General features: G+C 42.6%; 1 protein-coding gene across 1 annotated transcript in view; it reads left to right on the top strand.

The window, feature by feature from the left end:
- The first annotated feature begins 2,673 nt into the window (after window positions 1-2,673).
- The window catches only part of adamts9 (ADAM metallopeptidase with thrombospondin type 1 motif, 9), a 38,043-nt gene continuing 21,394 nt past the window's right edge, over window positions 2,674-19,322 (top strand). Inside the window, exons 1-22 of the mRNA XM_029502222.1 lie at window positions 2,674-2,975; window positions 3,328-3,728; window positions 5,393-5,555; window positions 7,166-7,500; window positions 8,155-8,238; window positions 8,352-8,476; window positions 8,735-8,775; window positions 8,893-8,998; window positions 9,741-9,887; window positions 10,542-10,683; window positions 11,232-11,336; window positions 12,414-12,559; window positions 12,927-13,108; window positions 13,267-13,403; window positions 14,157-14,274; window positions 14,380-14,475; window positions 15,220-15,386; window positions 15,662-15,791; window positions 16,882-17,008; window positions 17,112-17,322; window positions 17,432-17,596; window positions 18,470-18,631. Coding sequence (XP_029358082.1) covers window positions 2,879-2,975; window positions 3,328-3,728; window positions 5,393-5,555; window positions 7,166-7,500; window positions 8,155-8,238; window positions 8,352-8,476; window positions 8,735-8,775; window positions 8,893-8,998; window positions 9,741-9,887; window positions 10,542-10,683; window positions 11,232-11,336; window positions 12,414-12,559; window positions 12,927-13,108; window positions 13,267-13,403; window positions 14,157-14,274; window positions 14,380-14,475; window positions 15,220-15,386; window positions 15,662-15,791; window positions 16,882-17,008; window positions 17,112-17,322; window positions 17,432-17,596; window positions 18,470-18,631 — 3,387 coding nt within the window. The 5' untranslated portion in view covers window positions 2,674-2,878. The remainder of the gene's footprint in view (window positions 2,976-3,327; window positions 3,729-5,392; window positions 5,556-7,165; window positions 7,501-8,154; window positions 8,239-8,351; window positions 8,477-8,734; window positions 8,776-8,892; window positions 8,999-9,740; window positions 9,888-10,541; window positions 10,684-11,231; window positions 11,337-12,413; window positions 12,560-12,926; window positions 13,109-13,266; window positions 13,404-14,156; window positions 14,275-14,379; window positions 14,476-15,219; window positions 15,387-15,661; window positions 15,792-16,881; window positions 17,009-17,111; window positions 17,323-17,431; window positions 17,597-18,469; window positions 18,632-19,322) is intronic.

Raw genomic sequence — 19,322 nt, 5'->3', positions numbered from 1 at the left:
TAATTCATATCATTAAGGTCCGCATTTCATTTAGGTTCAGTTCAGTCCAGTTCAGATCAGTTCCAAGGTCCATTTTTTCTGCGTGGCCACCCACCAGCCTGGTTTAATGGAACTCGTAGCAGGAACAGAGATGTGGTTAACACATTATTAAGTTGACCCTGTGCAGGTTAGGCTGGGTAGCATCTTCTCAAACATCTGTACCATCAGCACCAGTGCCCCCCCAGGGGTGTGTTCTACCCCCGCCGCTCCTCTCCCTCTATGCTAATGACTGCACCTCGGATGGCCCATCTGCGAGACTTCTAGAGTAAACACAACAAACTTGTGCGACAAAAAATGTACCAGACTCATTGACTAACTCCCTGACAACAAACTTTCACCCTACCCTATGTGCCCTTAAGATAATATCTAACTAAGCCAGTGAGCAGTGATAGCTATTATGTCTTTGGGGTCATCAGGTGGGAACCTCCTTTCATCTGTGTTTCGTCTAGTTAGGCCACAACACCTCCAGGAGGCTAGACCGTGAACACTGCCGTCCCAGTGTCACCCCCCTAATGCCAGCCATCACCACTCCTCACACCAAGACAACTATCTCACACAGCACTACTGTCAACAACTCTGACCTCTCACCAACTTCGCCAGTGAAAGCGGGGTGGGGATACAGACCCTGGTTCGGGTAGGGGGCATGAAAGTGTAGATGGTGCAGGAGGTGAGTTTGCAGACGACACAGGACGGCACGAGGTGGACCGACTGGTTGTCTGGTGTGGTCAGAACCACCTGGAGCTTAATCTGCTCAAGACTGTGGAGATGACAGTGGATTTCAGGAGGAACATGCCCACCTTACCCCCCCCGCCACAATCCTCAACGGAACTGGGTCTAGTGTGGTTCAAGTTCCTGGGAATCACAATCTCCTGGGACCTGAAGTGGACCGCCCACATAGAAGGCCCAGCAGAGGTTGGACTTTCCGCGTCAGCTAAGGAAGTTTAACTTGTCTCAGAAGCTGCTGGTCATCTTCTAGACCGCCACCATCCAGTCTGCTCTCTGCACTTCCATCACTGTCTGGTTTGGATTGGCCACCAAGCAGGACAGGAACAGAGTACAACAAACTATAAGGTCTGCAAAAAAGATCATTGGGGCCGACCTTCCCTCCAGTCAGGAACAGGGCAGGTACCATTGCTGCAGATCCTTCACACCGCGGACACAATCTGTTTAGACTGCTTCCTTCTGGTAGGCACTGCAGAGCTCTGTTCGCCAAAACCAACAGCCACCTGACAACTTCTGAACAAATGCACATTACTGCACTATTGTGCCATATTCCACTGCAAATATTTCTAATTTCAATGTATACATGTTTATATATATATATATTTCCTTTATTATTATTATTTATTTTTTTGTCTTTACCTTTTCCACGATAGAAACACCGGAATCAAATTCCTAGTATGTTTACACACACCTGGAAATTAAACAATTTGTGATTCTGATTCTGTTTCTGCACTTCCTGTTATCCCATGTCCAAACGTCTGCAATGAATTGGTCTGTTATTCTTGGGCATTCCTCATTTTGGTGTTGCTCATGTTTCTGTCGTACCCTGGTAGTATGGAGGATAATTAATATCTCATTTTTGAAGCTAATATCAATATTGCATGACACATTTTGGGCCATTTTTACTACTTATTTGTTGTTACGACAGTGAGCACAAAGTGAGATATTTTTCAATAAACGCAAACTTGTCCAAAATCTGCACTGGCAAAACATTTCTAAACTAGCATCAACCTTCTGTTGTGTGTGTTTTACAATTATCTTGGGAGGTAATTGATTGGCAGACAGAATGTGACAACAGTGACTCTCCAATGAGCTGATATTAGATGACATTAGATTATTTTCCAGTGAAGCTTTACTTACAGAAGTATCTTTTTGGAACATATAAGAAAATAACAACCTGAACATGTTGTATATTCTGTCTGTATGTGTATGCGTTTGGGATGCTTTGCATGAATGAGGTACAAGACACACTTGATAGCCCGCTCTTTGATCCTCCACATAACAAAGGCCTCCAAAGACTTCCATAGAGCATTGTCCTGCCCAGGAGACTATAGCTCATAAAATCATTACCATTATCCTGACACAATGCCTTTTCCAGCACCTACTTAAGACCTCAAATCACGTCTGTATATGGCTACACACCATACCAGTTTGCATTTTGTCAGTGTCTCTGTGATCGTGTGAACTTCTAAGTATACAGCCATGCCTACATGATCTCTCCTGTGGCCCCAGGGAGAGCATTTCCTTATGGGTCCCTGACCCACTGTCACGGGCCATCAAACTGCCCATCCTCTAAAACCTGGTTCGCCATAAGCTATTGAAAATTGACAATATGCAGTCTCTGTGTCAAATTGCATACCAGTGTGTATAAATCCCTCCATGCATTGAAGTACTCCATTGACTTAGTTATTTGGGACGCTTTATGGTTAGTGTGGTCAGTAAGTGTTAGTCATAGACCACATCACGTGTTCCGCAGTGGACGCTATGTGTGACCAGCCCTGTCCCCACACTATATAGGCCTGACGGGAGTGGCTTCACTGTAGCACAAGTGTACCTTGCCTGGCTGATCCCGCCCCTAGTTGGGGAGAGAGCTGGTGCCCGGCGGAGCTCATCACAGTTGACTGTTTGAACAGCAGTATGCATGTTCGCCAGGGACTCCGCGGAGCGCTCATGTCCCAGCAGTGTACTTCACCGCCCAGAGACCATCTACTCAAGAGTCGGGGATAATAAACTTGGATGAGGCAGGAAAGCGGAGGCGGAAAGCCCGGAGCGACCGGAGGAATACAGTATAACTACAGGACCGCAGGCTGCCGCACTCCTCTGAACGTGGACAATCATGCATGTGCTCTTCTGGGGCTTGGGGTTCCTACTATTCCCTGATTTCTTGAATGTTGTCGCGTCCACGGAGAGATTGCTTCTCAATACGAGCACAGGTAAAGTATGCCGCGCTGTCAAGCCCGGCAGATCTTTTTTTTTTTATATATCCTCATGGGTTTATTTCCTCAATCGGAGGGGCGCAGAATGAATGGGTGCTGGATTCAGCCAAGCACATGACTTGCAGCGCTTTTTAGATTCCTAAAGTTCACTGACTATCGTTTCCTTGCAACACTGTAATCCCCCCCCCCAACTCCCCACCCCCAAGAAAGAGGACAGCGATATCTAAAGCGACATTTCAATGAGCACATCTGGGTTTATTGATTAGCACCAACGCTACTGGACTGCGACTTAAAGCGTATTATTATTATTGTCATTAGCTTTACTGTGATTATTGTGTGTCTTCCCCAGTAAAAGAGGAGGTCGGCGCTTCTGAGATTGTAACACCGGTGCGAGTGAATGAAGCCGGTGACAAGTTGCCAACAAGTGTGCACTTCAAGAGGAAAAGACGAAGTTTGGACGAGAGCACCGGCAACAGCACGGATCACTGGGCCTCACCAAACATCCACTACAGGATATCTGCTTTCGGACAGAATTATCACCTCAACCTCACGCTGGATTCGGGATTTATCGCACCTTTCTACACTGTGACAATACTCGGAGTACCCCGAGGAGATAACGTAACGGATTTTGCGACGGATGGGGCGGTGGAGGAGGAAGAGGAGGACACGGAGCTGAGGCACTGCTTCTATAAAGGGCATGTGAATGCACAAGCAGAACACGCCGCGGTCATCAGTTTGTGCTCCGGACTGGTGAGTTTTTACGCACGGCTACACCAGCCATGCATGTAATGACTTGACGGTCATCGGGTGTTTTACTTTACCACCAGGGGTGTTTTTGTGGGCCATAATTCGTTAGACAAAGTTTAGACAAAGTTTTAGGCTGCCTCACAATTTTATTGATAATGTGGGTCTTAAAAAAAAAACAACTTTGCGCGTTACCTGTATTTTACCAGTGCAAATGTCAAAATATCAAACTTTTAAATGCATAATTGCGAAACACCGTTGTCTGCATAACTGCACCTGTCTTAAACTGCAAAGTTTTATTGTATTCGTTTTATGGAGTCAGTTAAGAGAATTTGTGTTGCAAAACGTTTTAGGGGAGACCAACCCGAGAAGCTGCATGGCTTGGTAAAGATTTTGTCTGTGTTTGGATCCTGTGACTTAGCTCTTCCAAGGCGAAAAGAAGTACAATGCTAAATATCTGGATCCCAAGTTCAATGCCCGCAGTCAAGTTTATTGGACACTACATCTTACTCCCATGCCTCCCTCTGGTCTCCTGGTAGTCGGTTACGTCTTTACGCACGCTAGTACAGTGGGAGTAGAGTGGGTGCTGACGTCATCACGGATTGACCTCACTCCCTGTGCTGCTGAAACACGAGTTTTGGAGTGGAGCAAAAGTGCACTCTGATTGTAGACAAAGAAACCACAATTAAGTGACACTTGTAACTAAAGGGCCAGTTTCCCACCAAAGGGCAACGCACATTCAAGTGCTTTAGAGCCCCTGGTTTAGGAATCTAACAACTATGGACAGAATAGATCTAGTTATCTAATCTGTGGGAGCGTCTTTTTTGCCAACAGACTGTGCTGCTAGTGCCAATCGTTGCATTCTATTTCTGTACAGGTAGAGACAACGTGACAAAGTGTGTAAATCTTTTGCATTGCCAATCACAGTGCAAGTTGTAACCTGGCAGTAGGAATAGTTGTCTTGGTTGCATGGAATTTAAGCAGGAAGCTTTATTTGGCTGGAGGACAGTCCACAATTTCATGTTTTTCCCATTAGCCTTTTTTTCATCTGTATTTAGGATTGTGACAGTGATGGGTAGAATTTCGCAAAGTTGTATCAGCCTGTAGAATTGCCAGGACGACTGTCACAGCTGATGAGCACCAAGTCAAATGTTCCGGTCTTCTCGTTTCTCTTATCCGGATCATCAGAGACCACCAAATTAGCCATTTACGCTAAATGTGCCATGTGAAATACATACAATTACATACATACATACATTTCAGCATACTTGCGAAGAGCATGTGGCCTCACTGTTTTTGCTGATAGGCATCATGACTTTGGTGAATGGCTGGTTTTGGGGCCTTTCCTACATGCAAGCAAATTGACTGATTCTCTCTTTTCATTTAATCCCTAGACTCTCAGCATTGCCTGTTTTCTCTAATGAGGAGTAAATGAGCCACATTCCACTGTTTGCCGTAACAATTTTTCTGAACTTAAACATGCATTTAATTTCAGGCGTATAGTAGCATGCTGATCTTTAAAACAATCTTTGAACTATATATTCCCTAAACTCCTGCCGTAGGTTTTTCCACACATACTTATGTTAATTCCTGAAGTGAAATTAGCATTCACAGAAAATAGATGGATGGATGAACACTAACTGCTATGTATTTTTTCCCCTGCTATTTAGCTTGGCACTTTCAGGTCTCCAGAAGGGGAATATTTTGTGGAGCCCCTGCATAGCTATCAAGGAGAACACTATGAAGAGGAACACACAAAACCTCATATTGTTTACAGGAAGAGTGCACCCAAGAAACAATCATCTGGGGAGAACTCAGCTTGTGACACTTCAGGTATATTTTGTTATATGATTGGTATGTGTGCATGCAATTTGACAAATAGACACACGCACATAGAACACAAGTAACACAGCTATGGGGCTGCTTCACATATGCCTGAAAGCACAAACACACTATCTGTGTTGATTAATACTGCATCACTGAGGTGGTCAAGTCAAATGAGCTGACATAAGTATCTGCTCCAGTCAGCTCTCACTCGGTCCCCCCCAATTTGTACACTGCTACTTGCCAACAGGGCCTATGTGTGTAAAACAACGTCTATATGGTTGTTTTATGTGTATGTAAGTGGCCAAGTGTTTTCATGTGATGCATGGTGAATGTGAGTGTGCTCTTTGTGCACCCTATATGCATATGTTTGGTGACCTTTAAATTGGTTTCTACATCGTCGCATTCTCCCAAAATCTCTACTATCAGTTACAACAGGAACAGATTATGTAATAGCAACTAACTGGGCATATTGAGCTATTACAGTAATTGTTTTGTTGTTCAGTAGAACCATTTGTAGCTTAACTGGTTAAAACAAGCAAAGTCTTTCTGTGTGTATGCATATGGAAGTAGATTTGATTAACAAAGATTCAAGCTCTTCGATTAAAAGTCAGTCACAATTCTTAAAAGGAGAAATTATATTTGGAAAATTATACATTTCAGTTAACCAAGCAATTATTATGTACTGTTATTTGTCAAATGGCACCATGTAATTTGGATTTTTTTTTTTTTTCCCATGAGAAGGCCACAAATAGAAACGACTGAATTAAAGTGAAGGATTGGTGTGAAACTGTCTCCCTTCACACAATGTGTCATAGCCCACACAGCCAAGGATTTGCAACTGCAGCACAGTAGTTACGAAGATTTCCAACTCTCACACACACAGGAAAAATAATTTCTCTAGTATCATCCCATCTCAGTTTACTGGCGGAACTTCCTGTTGACTCTTGTACTTCCTTTCCCTCTTTGATAAGAAAGTTGGATAGACCCACTGCTGACTATGCTGTGTAAATTGTATAATAGCAAAGTGATGCCAACGTGAAACTGTCAAATAATCAAAACGAAGAAAACACCAATGCATTGCTGGTGGTCCCGAACAGCTGATCTGCATGTGCTGAGAAAACAAGAAAGAAAAAGCTGACATTCAACAGTTTTGTTTCCATGACATGATTAAAATCAGACATAATTCCCCTCAGTATCAAAAGTTTTTCTGCCCACTACTTGGGCTGCCTTCTTTTGGTACGTGTGCTCCATTTCTTTATGGCTGGGTGCCAGGTTTACCTAGCCTGAACTCTTTGCCCTCTTCCCTCCACTCCTCTGAAAGAGGAGGGAGAGCGAAAAAAGGCATTCTCGGCCGTATTCATTTGTCAACCCACTCTTTGAGCAACAATAAACAAAAGGGAGAAGGAGGCAACAACTTATTAACAATACCCACTTTCAGACAGCAAGCTCACCCCATGCATCTCTAGAGTTAAAGACATAAACCACAACTTAAGCTTTACTGTAAACATATCCTCACAAAAAAACCGTTATTTGTTTTTATGAGTGAATGTATTTTCATTCAGCCCTGCATCATTGTATATTTACAATGCTCCATTCTTTCTGGCTTCTCTCTCTAGGACACAAACACAGACATAAGAGACACAAGCTGAAGAGAAGGCCAGCAGCTGGGGTGACCACTTTGTCCGATGCAGCCCCTATCAATGCTGGTGTATTCAGAGACGTGGAGTCATTGACGTCTGACCTGGCCAGCAATGTTTTACTCAGATCAGAGAGTGGCAGTGTTAGCGCTAGACCATCAAATGATAGCAGTGGTGACTCAGGACCTCACAGGAGATCAAAACGCTTCCTCTCCTACCCGCGCTTTGTTGAAGTCATGCTGGTGGCTGACAGCAAAATGGTGGAGCATCATGGCAGCAACCTACAGCACTACATACTCACACTAATGTCCATAGTAAGTTCTCCTTCAAAATGCCCTCACAGATGCTTGCAGAGGTTGTGGAAATGTTTGGCCGGGACATGGAAGCATGCCTCCAAGCATGTGTCTTTCTTCTTGTGCACCCCCGACCAAAGAAAAGTTGTTGTTACACACATAAGTGCATTAAATCTAGATACGTGTTCTCCTTTCCTGTTTGTGCTACAAGTTAGTCAGGCATCCTGTGGAGATGGACCATGGGTTGGAAAAGGGCAGCCTAGGGCAAGGGTAAACATCACTTTGAAATGGCTAAGGGGAAGAGAAGGCCGGTTGAGGGAGAGCCTGTCTGACAGCTTTGATGAATGCTAAAAAATAAGCTCTGATTTTTTAAGGTATGTCACATAGGCTGCATACACTTGGCAACTTCAAGCACCAGCTTCCGCCAGCGTCTGGGGCCAATGTGACCTATATTCTGTTCTTGTCAAAGGCTGCCTTGTCTGCAGGGGTCTAGGCCATTATCAACTTGGTCCTCCAGTCAACTAAATTCCTCTTTACTTGCTTGAAACTACGAGGAGGAAATCAGTCACATTTTAGTTGTGCTATGTCAAAGAAAATATTGCTATTTTTAGTCTTCAAAATTTTCTAAATGTTTTCACTCAGAGGCTTGAGGTTTTATTTTTCTCCTTTATTCAGGTGTCTTCCATCTACAAGGACCCCAGCATTGGCAACCTGATTAACATTGTGATTGTAAAGTTAGTCATAATAAGTAACGAGCTGGTAAGAATTTTACATTTGACCACCTCCATGCTTACAAAAAATTATTCGATGTACATACTAATCAATGAAATGGCTTGAAATGAAATTATTCCCTGTTTTTATATGTTTCTCAGGATGGTCCAGTCATTTCATTTAATGCACAGACCACTTTAAAGAACTTCTGCATTTGGCAGCAGAGCCAGAACATCCTAGATGATAACCACCATTCCCATCACGACACTGCCATCCTCATCACCAGGTGCGAAAAATACAAAATGTTTCTGTGATTTTAGGACATCTAAATGCAGCAAATAAATAACACTATAATAAATACAGAATGTCCGTGAAAATCTGTGGCATCAAAGACTTGGACCAAATGGGGTCCAGATGGCTGATGAAAGCAACTGCTATTTAAAAAATAACTTAAATAAGGAGAATAGCCTAAAGATTGCCAAAGTTTACTTATTTTTTTTTGCGGTATTGGCATCATGATCCAGTATGTCTGTCTTTGCCCCAGGCAGGACATCTGCAGAGCAAGGGATAAGTGTGACACCTTAGGTAAGTCCAATGTTTTGATAAATGGGTCGACAGACTGGTTGGGTAATGACAATGATTCTGTTGGAAAATAATGATGACGATCATCCGGAAAACTAAAATGAGCCTGTTATCATTTAGGACTTGCAGAGTTGGGCACAGTGTGTGATCCATACAGGAGCTGCAGCATCAGTGAAGACAATGGACTTAGCACTGCATTCACTATTGCCCATGAACTTGGCCATGTGTAAGTACAGTACAGCAGCAGCAGATCCTCACCAATTGTTTAGCTGGAGTACAGTCATCACACCTACTCAGTGAAAGTTTTGGCTTCAGTGAGAATTTAGTTTAGCCTCAAAGATCTTCCAAGAATCCAAAAAGCCTTACCAGGAAATGGAGCTCAAGGTATCTTGCCTATTTGGACCACACACCAATTGTACATTCCTTATTCTTTTCTGAGTAATTTTGGCTGCTTTTGTTTGGATCTGATCACATCTGTCATTATTTTGCCCACCTTTAATTTTGAGAGAAAACAGTCTGTAATTCAATTCTCATAATTTAAGTAAAACCACTGGTTTTTGACCACTGACCTTCTGTAAACTGCATTGTCCAAATCAACCAGAGTCGATGCAGGCCATAACAGCCTTCATCATCTCTGACAACTCATCTCTAACTCTCTAACCACTAAACTTCTGAATTCCATGTTTATCCAAACCAAATGTTGACAACATGCTCAACAAATACATAGCCCAGAATCAGTGTTATATGGTCCCTGACAAGGGGCAGCTGAGCAGTTGTGGGCAGTATAATGCTGTATGTTTCCACCACTAAATTGAATTGCATCTGTCATATGGGCAGAGTAGTTTTACTAACCTCTTCGTTTTGTTGCACGAATAGTAGGCAACTGAATTATGAAAAAAAAAAAAAAAAAAAAAAGAAACAAACACTTTCTCTAATTTCAACCCCTTTTTTTTTGTTTTCTTTGCTAGGTTCAACATGCCACATGACGACAGCAACAAGTGCAAGGAGGATGGCGTTAAGATTCAGCAACATGTGATGGCTCCCACTCTCAACTACAACACAAACCCTTGGATGTGGTCCAAGTGTAGCAGGAAGTACATCACAGAGTTCCTTGAGTATGTCATACTCTTTTCCTCAGCATTTTTCCCAAAAAATGCAAGAGCATTAGATCATGCAGATGATGATTTTCTTTTACTGTTTTGGAGAAATTATTGAATAACTCTTAACAGCCCACAATGAGATGATATGCCACCCACTAAGATGAAGTAAACACGTTCTTGAACGCTCCATCCAAATATCCTATAAAGCTGCTGTGTTATTGTAAAGCTAACCAAAGTATGTTTCCATGAACACACTAACATGCATACCCTACTCAGTCCTTACACTTCCTGTAGAAACAGGCAAAGTTTCAAGTCATAAATGCATTAAACTGTCATTATTTCTTAGGACTGTTGCAATCTGTGGTTTCTTATCTTCCAAAGGCTTCTCAACCCATTGAGAAAAAACAGGAAACAACTTCTGTAGGGAGGAGTAAATCTGGAAGCCTTCCAAATCTCTTATCCATTCCTTTAACTATCCAAAGTTTTCCCTTTATCACCCAACTCCTGACTGAATATAAACAGAAACCTGTCAAGATACAGTGTAAGCAGCAGGGGTTTTAGATATGTACAGAGAATTGACCTCTCCGGCTGTACTGAGTGTGTTTTCTGTCTGTGTCTCTTGTTTTTTCTCTTTTTTCTTTAAGTCATTTTATTTTTATTTCTTAATAGCACAGGATATGGTGAATGCTTGCTCGATGAGCCGGTTTCTAGTCCATACAGCCTCTCGCAGCAGCTGCCTGGACGGATATACAATGTCAATAAACAGTGCGAATTGATATTCGGGCCAGGGACGCAGGTGTGCCCTTATATGGTAAGTGGAGTCAATGTGTGAAGCTAAACTGTCATGCTGCATGTGCATGTCTCTGAGGGGAGCCTTTTGTGTTATGATCATGTGCTCTCCTTAGCCAAAATGCTTTTAAAGTCCCTTTATGAAAAAGCGATATACAGATTGGTGTCAGTATCTCCTGGAGTTCACGTAAATGTGATTAATATGTAAGGCATGATGTATTTTGGCAATTTTAAGTGAGTATAAGCTATTTCTTAAATCTTGAATCAGATTCAAAATGTGCGTGACACATGATACTGTGAAATTGTTTTTTTCAGCCCAGACTGAAAGGACACATAAGCAGCTGGTTTAGAAACAGGCGGCAAATGAGAGGGCTGATAGTGTATGGAGTCAAATGTTTGATAATGTGAGATAAATTTGAATCTCTGCCAAGACTGTAGTCCATATCTACAGTGAAGTTAGTTAAAATGATTCATACCCTGACGTTTATTTCCGGAATCCCAGGGTTGGAGCTTGTGGCAGTGTTTACTCCTGCACACTAATGTGTGTGTGTGTGTGTGTGTATTCATCAGACTCAGTGTCGGAGGCTGTGGTGTACCAGTCCAGAGGGTGCCCAGCAGGGTTGCAGGACCCAGCACATGCCATGGGCAGATGGCACTGACTGCTCACCGGGAAAAGTAAGTGTCTTGTAAAATATATATATGGGTATGTATATATATATATATGTATATATACATATATATATATATATATATATATATATATGTGTGTGTGTGTGTATTTGTTTTATGATAAAAAAAAAAGATTTAAAAAAAGCACTAGAAACAAGAGGAAACTGCATTGCATTTTATTAGCACACAAGTCTGGGGTGAATATGCAAAAGGGAAAAAATTGTGAATGTTTTAAAACTTCGTTGGACTGCCACATTTTCATCCATTTCATTAGAGTTTAATACTCATATGGTTCTGTGTTATGATCTGACATGGCTCACAGCAGTTCCTTATGTTGATCTATCAATGTTTCCAGTGACTCATGAACATCAAATTGTTCACAGACATTTTAACTCATGGCAAAACGACAAAAGAAAACAAGTTTCCTAACATTTGCCTAAAATCGGCATGCCTGACACTTGAGTAAATTTTAGTAATTGCACATGGCTGGCATGTAAGTAGTTGGTGTAAAGTTGTGAATGATGGATGCTTTCTTGGAGACTGTCTTAGTTTAGCTTTAATGAATACTTTCTCACCAATCCCTCTTCCTGCCACTAAGACCGAGAGAACATGAAAGCGAGAAAACCCAAAGATACGGGCACATGTTGAACCCTTCTCATGTTTATACCATGCCATACCAGAACACACCACACTGAAAACTCTTATAATGGAGTCTTTTTGTTGAACGGTGTAAGATTATCCTCCTGTTATGAGCTGAGATTTATTTATTGACTTTTTCTTGTCTTCTATCCAGCCAGACCCAGCTATGAAATGTCTGTTTCGCTTACTCTTTTTACATTTGCTTCACTGCATAATTTCTCCCAGATTAGCATCAAAGAGCGGGAGAGCAGATAGATGTGTTGCCAGTTTTATGGATAAGATTGCGTGTGAGGAACTCTGTTCCTGTTCCTTTCTTTCTTTCTTTTTTTTGACTTTTTCTTTCTTACTCTTCTATCTTTCTCTCTTTCTCAATCTCTCCTTTTGCTCATTTTCTTGCTCACACCATTCATTTGTCATCTTGTTTTCCTTACTCTCCCTCTGCAGCACTGCAAACATGGCCTGTGCATAGCCAAAGAGCACGATGCCACACCTGTGGAGGGGGCATGGGGAGTTTGGAGCCCCTTCGGTACCTGTTCGCGGACCTGCGGTGGAGGCATCAAGATCGCTGTGCGCGAATGCAATCGACCCTTGTGAGCAGTCATTCTCTTTGTAGTCATGCATGCCTAGTGGACCTTGTCTCCATCTTAGCTGCTAAAGGCAATGTTCCATAGATCAATCTTCCTTAAGGGAATTCTTTCCATAGCTAGTGTTCATCAAGAAAGGCTCTCAGATGGCAGATCTTCCAAGATTGTTTCCTGATAAATACAGAGATCACTGACTCTTCTTGAATGTTGCCTTTCATCCTGGTTTAAATCGCCTGAAGAAACACTGGGGCATAATGAAAATGAATCTTTATAAATAAGCAGCAGTGGAAAAATGCGTGGTAAAGCAGCCACTTAAAATACTCAGGATATCCGACCAGGGATTCACCACTCTTTTCTTTGATTTCATTTGCAGGCCCAGGAATGGAGGAAAGTATTGTGTTGGTCGCCGAATGAAGTTTCGTTCCTGTAACTCTGAGCCCTGCTCCAAGCAGAAGAAGGACTTCAGGGAGGAGCAGTGTGCTGCTTTTGATGGCAGGCACTTCAACATCAACGGTCTACCTCCTAATGTTCGCTGGGTGCCCAAGTACAGCGGAAGTGAGTCTCTTTTATTTAGCCTCTGGCACTTAGCCAACTTTTTTTTCTCAACACCTTTTTTGTTGACAATGAATAGACACACTAAGAGTGTTGCATTGGTTTCTCCTGGTATTAAGCCATTGTTGGTTTGTTTTTTTTCCTCTTACCTCTTCTTTCAGTCTTGATGAAGGACAGGTGTAAGCTGTTTTGCAGAGTGGCAGGCAGCACGGCCTACTATCAGCTCAGGGACAGGGTCATTGATGGCACGCCGTGTGGACCTGATACCAACGACATCTGTGTCCAGGGCTTGTGCAGGGTGAGCCTCCTAATACTTACTGACTGTAGAACTGCTCAGCTACCTGGATCAAAATCACACTTTAAGCACGTTTTGGTACAGTGAAAACATTCGAGAGGTGTTGAGTGAGAGATGTTTTTTGCATCCTTACAACAATCTTCAAAAAGCTATTCAATGCTTTTCCAAACCAGTATGTGTGTATGCCCCTCACCCCTGTGATAGATTTAGTTTGAAGGCTTGATTACTAACACACCATACACATCAATATGGTTCTTGAAAGAAGGAGTGGGTTGCTCTGTATACAATATGAACCACACACAGTGTTTTGGTTAGATTGTGGTTTAGTAAGTTTCTCATGTAGCCTTGGCAAGTGGATGTTGATCTGTCTTGTTGCACTACAACCAATTGCAAGCAGGGCAGTTCATACCATTTCTAGTGTGGTTTTTGAGGGGAATTTATTTCAGATGGGGGTCAGTGATATGACTGTAACTCAGTAAGTTCTTATGTAACTATTTATGGGTCAGCAGGTTTGATACTTGCCTTCATGAGTAGACCATTAGTAGTAGTAGACCATTTATATCACATTTTTCTAAAACCTACCATTGTATTGTTTAGTAATTTCAATTCATCCCGATCTTCTTTCTCATTTTTCCCATTTTTCCTATCCCCTTTCTTTCTTTTCAAACCTCTTTTAAAATATCCTATTTCCCTTGCATCCCTTTCTTCTTTTCTTATACTTCATTTTCCTCTCCCATTCACCTCTCTGCTGAGCAGCAAGCAGGTTGTGACCATGTATTGAACTCTAAAGCCAGGAGGGACAAATGTGGCGTTTGTGGAGGTGACAATTCTTCCTGCAAAACTGTGGCAGGCACCTTCAACATTGTTCGCTATGGTGAGCTGCTGCCTTGCTGTCTGTTTTCATTTTCAGCAGCACATTTCTCCAGTATAACCAGCGCTATATTAATCATTTCTACACAAATACTCATTCTATTTGCAGGCTATAATGAAGTAGTGCGAATACCCAGTGGTGCTACAAATATAGATGTGCGTCAACACAGCTACTCAGGGAAACCAGACGATGACAACTACCTCGGTGAGCATGGTGCCTGCCATTCTGAAATTGGCTTCTTTTTCAGCATGCCAATACTTGAGTTCATATTTCCCTCAGGGTTCCATTCCATCAAGGTCAACAAGTGTGTATCTGCATGTCTTTTTATTGTTGTTTTCCTTCTCTTCTATCAGTGTGTTTGCTTTATGAAACGTCAGCACGAAAACTTTTGATCATAATTTCTCAATTGTCATCAGCAACTTTGTGTGTGTGTGTGTCTATTTGTATGTATTTGTGTATGGGCATCAGAGGCCCAAAGTGGGGACGCTTTTCCCGGAATGAGGGCCGCTCTCCACGCTCATATTAGTGCAATGTGTGAAATGGCGAGGAAAGTAAAGGCAGGAAATTAGCTCCATAATCGCATTAGGGTGAATGAGTGCAGCAGACTGGCTCTTGAAAAGAACAGGATGCCCCTGGATGGGACTTCTCCAGGAACAGAGGATTATGTTACCCCAATAAGGATTTACTGCTGCCTGCTGCATGTGCCTTACTGTAAATGAAAACCATAGCCACACCATTGATAAGCTAAACACATCACATGCTAAACCAATTGGTTTGTTTATGTTGGCTAATTAGCATGACTTTCATTTTCTGTCATTTTACAGTTGGACTTTTTCTACCAGTTTAGCAAATATAGCTTTAGCATACATACACTATCAGTCATTGTGTTCCTAAGTTTCCAGTGTGATCAAGAATAGTAAGTGACTGTTTTTTCCTTTCTCCCTGCAGCCATATCAAACAGCCGTGGAGAGTTCCTGCTTAACGGAGAGTTTGTGGTCAGCATGTTCAAAAGGGAAATAAAAGTAGGAAATGCCGTCATCGAGTACAGTGGCTCAGACCATGTCATTGAGAGGATCAACTGTACTGACCGTATTGAAGAAGAGATCATTGTCCAGGTAAAGGAGCATGATGGCTTGATATCCAATGTAGGAAATGCAAAGCCAGATAAATTTAGGGGCAACGGCATGAGTAAAACGGACGTCATTATACTTCAGTGATACACTGAAAGCATATTTTGAGTGCACAAACTTAAATTCCTAAACAGACTTGACTTCCAAAATTTAAACTCATAGTCTTCTTTTACGTTGCCAGATATAAACGTCTTAAAAAAAAAAAAAACAGCTGAATATCACTATCTGACATGTATCATATTGGTTGCATTCTTTCTCAGGTGCTGTCTGTGGGGAACCTTTACAACCCAGATGTCAGGTACTCCTTCAATATCCCTATAGAGGACAAACCTCAGCAGTTCTTCTGGGATGCCTATGGGCCCTGGCAGGAGTGTAGTCGTCTGTGCCAAGGTGAGAAGGAGGCACACAGGGTTGGGAGGGTGAGGTAATGGGGGTTTTTGATGATAAATGGAGTGGTGAGGGCAGGGATGGGAAAGAACAGAGTGAGGGACACATGGGAGCCACAGAGCCAGGGGCATTAGGGAGAGTGGATTGTCTGGTTAAACTTGACAAGTCCATGCTAGACATATAGCTTTGGAAGAAGTGATTAAACTATGCTGTGGCAGATTACCTTGTTTGACTGAGGATATGTTGGTGTGTGTGGGTGAGCAGAGGCGGATATCAGGTAAACTCGAAATCCTGTTCTATGCTATGACTCAAACACTTTGTTTGAGAATCTCTTTCCCCGCTTTTTGACACTACCCTGCTTGAACAACCAACATTAAATTCCAAAGCAAAAGCAACAAGTTCACACAGCAGGATAAACAGCTACCGTGTAATTCCCTCAGCACTATTGATTGCCTGATTTATTATGCTTTTCTGCCAGCCTGGAACACACTAAGCTCTCCCAGCACTGAGCTGCAAAACTTAATTTAACCTGAGGTACTGATAGCGAATCTATTTCCTGGAACTGCATGAGGTTTAAATCTCTCCTTCCTGCAGTACAGTAGGTGCACTGTGATTCAGGGCAGAAAATGTCAATGCAAGAGTCAAGTTGAAGCACACACACACACACAGACATGTTCTTAGTATTCATAGCAATGCTATGGTGATATATATTGTACTTTAGCAAGGTGTTGCGTTGACTCAGACAACTACCTGTGGGATTTTACAGAAGCAAGGTTGTGCAAGGCAGTTGAGTTTTATTTTTGAGGATGAATTTGTTTGGACACTCAAATTATGAATTTCTTTGCATTTCTTTGCACTTCCTTGTAAATATCTTATAAAAAATGCAACATTCAAAGAATTCAAAAAAGTTAGTTCAGTTACTTCAAAAGCCTAAATATGCAAGAATTTAGTAAATATCCTTGAAAACAAACAAAACAAAAGAAGAAAAGAAATTATACTTCCATAGTTGCAATATTTCAGTTTGGTTTGATGTATTGTCCTGAAGAATTTAAAGACAGGCCGCTATCCAACATCCATCATTGTATCTTTATAGGAGAGCGAAAGCGGAAGATTCTCTGTAGCAGAGAGTCGGATAGGGTGGTGGTGTCAGACCAGAGGTGTCACGGCATACCCAGGCCCCCTGTCATCACTGAGCCCTGCAACACTGAATGTGAACTCAGGTTCGTTTAACCAATTTAACCAGCTTTTAGTCCCTGGATGACCAAATCAACAAGTCTTTTGTCATTTAAAAACACTGATGAAAATGTATTACCCTTGATGCAGGTGGCATGTGGCACGCAAGAGTGAGTGCACAGCCCAGTGTGGTCTGGGATATCGTACCCTGGAAATATACTGTGCCAAAGTCAGCCGCACAGATGGCAAGACTCAGAAGGTTGATGACCGCTACTGTAGTGGTCAGCGCAAACCTGATGACAAAGAGGGTTGCCATGGAGACTGTAACCCAGGTGGCTGGGAGTACTCTCCTTGGTCAGAGGTGAGATTGTTGAAAGAGGCATGGGGCTTTGTGTGCGAGCATAACCTGTATGTTTGTCAAATTTTATCATGGGCTGTATATACAGTATGTGTTTACATTTGCACTACAGTGCTCCAAGAGCTGTGGTGGGGGCACTCGCCGTCGAGGGGCAGTGTGTCGAAAGGCAGCTGAGGCTGGTGGCGATGAGAGCAAATGCAGTCAAAGGGACAAGCTGACCGTCCAACCCTGCAATGAATTCCTCTGTCCACAATGGAAGACTGGTGACTGGTCTGAGGTCAGTTCAATTCACGTTTTATTCTATGTGCTCTGAGCATGAAGGGTCTGGTCTCTGAAGTTCATATGGAAGAGGCTCTGCACGTTCATATGAAAATCTTTTCACTTTAATATACAATGGAAAAATATACACTGAGTGGACTGATGATTATGTCATCCATGTGAAGACATTGTTACATGACGGTTGTGCATATATATCAATGAGGACAACCACATAAACACAGGGTCATGTAGGTGGGAGACAGACTCTAACATAAATACCGTAGTTTAGAGTTAGCAATGATCTGGGTCAAATGTAAAATCCCAGTGCTGATTGTGCATGTCTCCGCTGTGGGAGACTTACTCCCTTCTGTACACCCCAGTGAATGTTGGGAAATTGGTTGGTAAGATGGTATTTAACTGTTCTACAGGTTATACATTGTAGAGCAAGGGGCTTGAAATGCTCTGGGCTGCATTCCAGGAATATTTTAAATCTCTCATGTCATGCAGACGTCTACACTTTACTGTATGCACACTGAGTACAGTGCTCGCACAAAAATAAACATGCTTGCCCTATTTTTTTTAGTCCCACACAATCACCAATTCATATTGACATCTGGTTATTCAGAATTTTTCATTCATTCATTCATCTCAAACTGCTTATCCATTTCCGGGTCATGGGGGGTTCTGGAGCCAATCACATCTCACTGTGGGTGAGGGCGGGGTCACCCTGAACATGAACCCCAAACACGATGTCTTTGGACAGTTGGAGGAAACACATGAAAACACGGGGAGAACGTGTAAACTCCACACAGAAAGCACAGCGCTAACCACCGCGCCATCAAATATACTGTATGCGTATGCAACTCCAAAATTTTCAATATTTGCCCATCAGTGCCTCGTGACATGTGGGAAAGGCTACAAGCACCGTCAGACGTGGTGCCAGTTTGGCGAGGACCGTCTGGACGATCGCTTTTGTGGCTCATCTAAACCTGAATCGGTGCAGACGTGCCAGCAGCAGGAGTGTGCCTCTTGGCAGGTTGGACCCTGGGGACAGGTGAGCACGTTTGTGCCCTTTATTCTATGTACCTTTTGTGATCAAATAATTAATTTCTATCCTTGAACAAATGAAACAGAAAAGAAAGTTTGCGTAAATATGCGGTCAGGTGAAAATGTTGAAGTACCTCAGGCTCAGGTCTGAAGAATTCTTCCCTGATGTTAACCAAAGGGAGCCCCTATCAAGGCAGATGTGCTCGTCTACAAATCTTTGTATAGGTTTATGCATGCAATATGAGGTGTCTGTGTGAGCATGCTTAGCCTTACTTGTGTGTGTGCACAGAGAGCTGAACACCCACCCAAAAATGCGAAACATTTTCGTGCCCCCCACCAGAGGATGTGCGCATGTTAAGGTATATTTGAAGTTGTTTAATGAAGCGTGGTCAAATGGTAGTTGAAGTTGCCGCCACACAAGTTTGACCCTGTTTCACTGGAGGCAATGAGGCAGAAGAGAACGCGGTAGTGCCCTCTGACTTGGCTACAGTGGAAAAAGGACAATGCAATGTATATGAGTGAGGGCTCCTTGTGAATGTCACTTTTGAGACTCACATCTGCTTGGAACTTGAATCTTCAAATTTTGTGTCAGGACAGTGGCAGCTTGGTGCACAGTTTGCTGTCTGGACTTTGCTTTGAAGGCTCACATGAGCTGTCTGTGTTTTACTTGAATGCCATGCCTTTTTGTAGAGTTGCTC

The sequence above is a fragment of the Echeneis naucrates genome, chromosome 5 (genome assembly GCF_900963305.1).
Source record: "Echeneis naucrates chromosome 5, fEcheNa1.1, whole genome shotgun sequence".
Lineage (NCBI taxonomy): Eukaryota > Metazoa > Chordata > Actinopteri > Carangiformes > Echeneidae > Echeneis > Echeneis naucrates.
The sequence above is the reverse complement of the archived record's forward strand: the minus strand, read 5'-3'. Positions and strand labels throughout refer to the sequence as shown.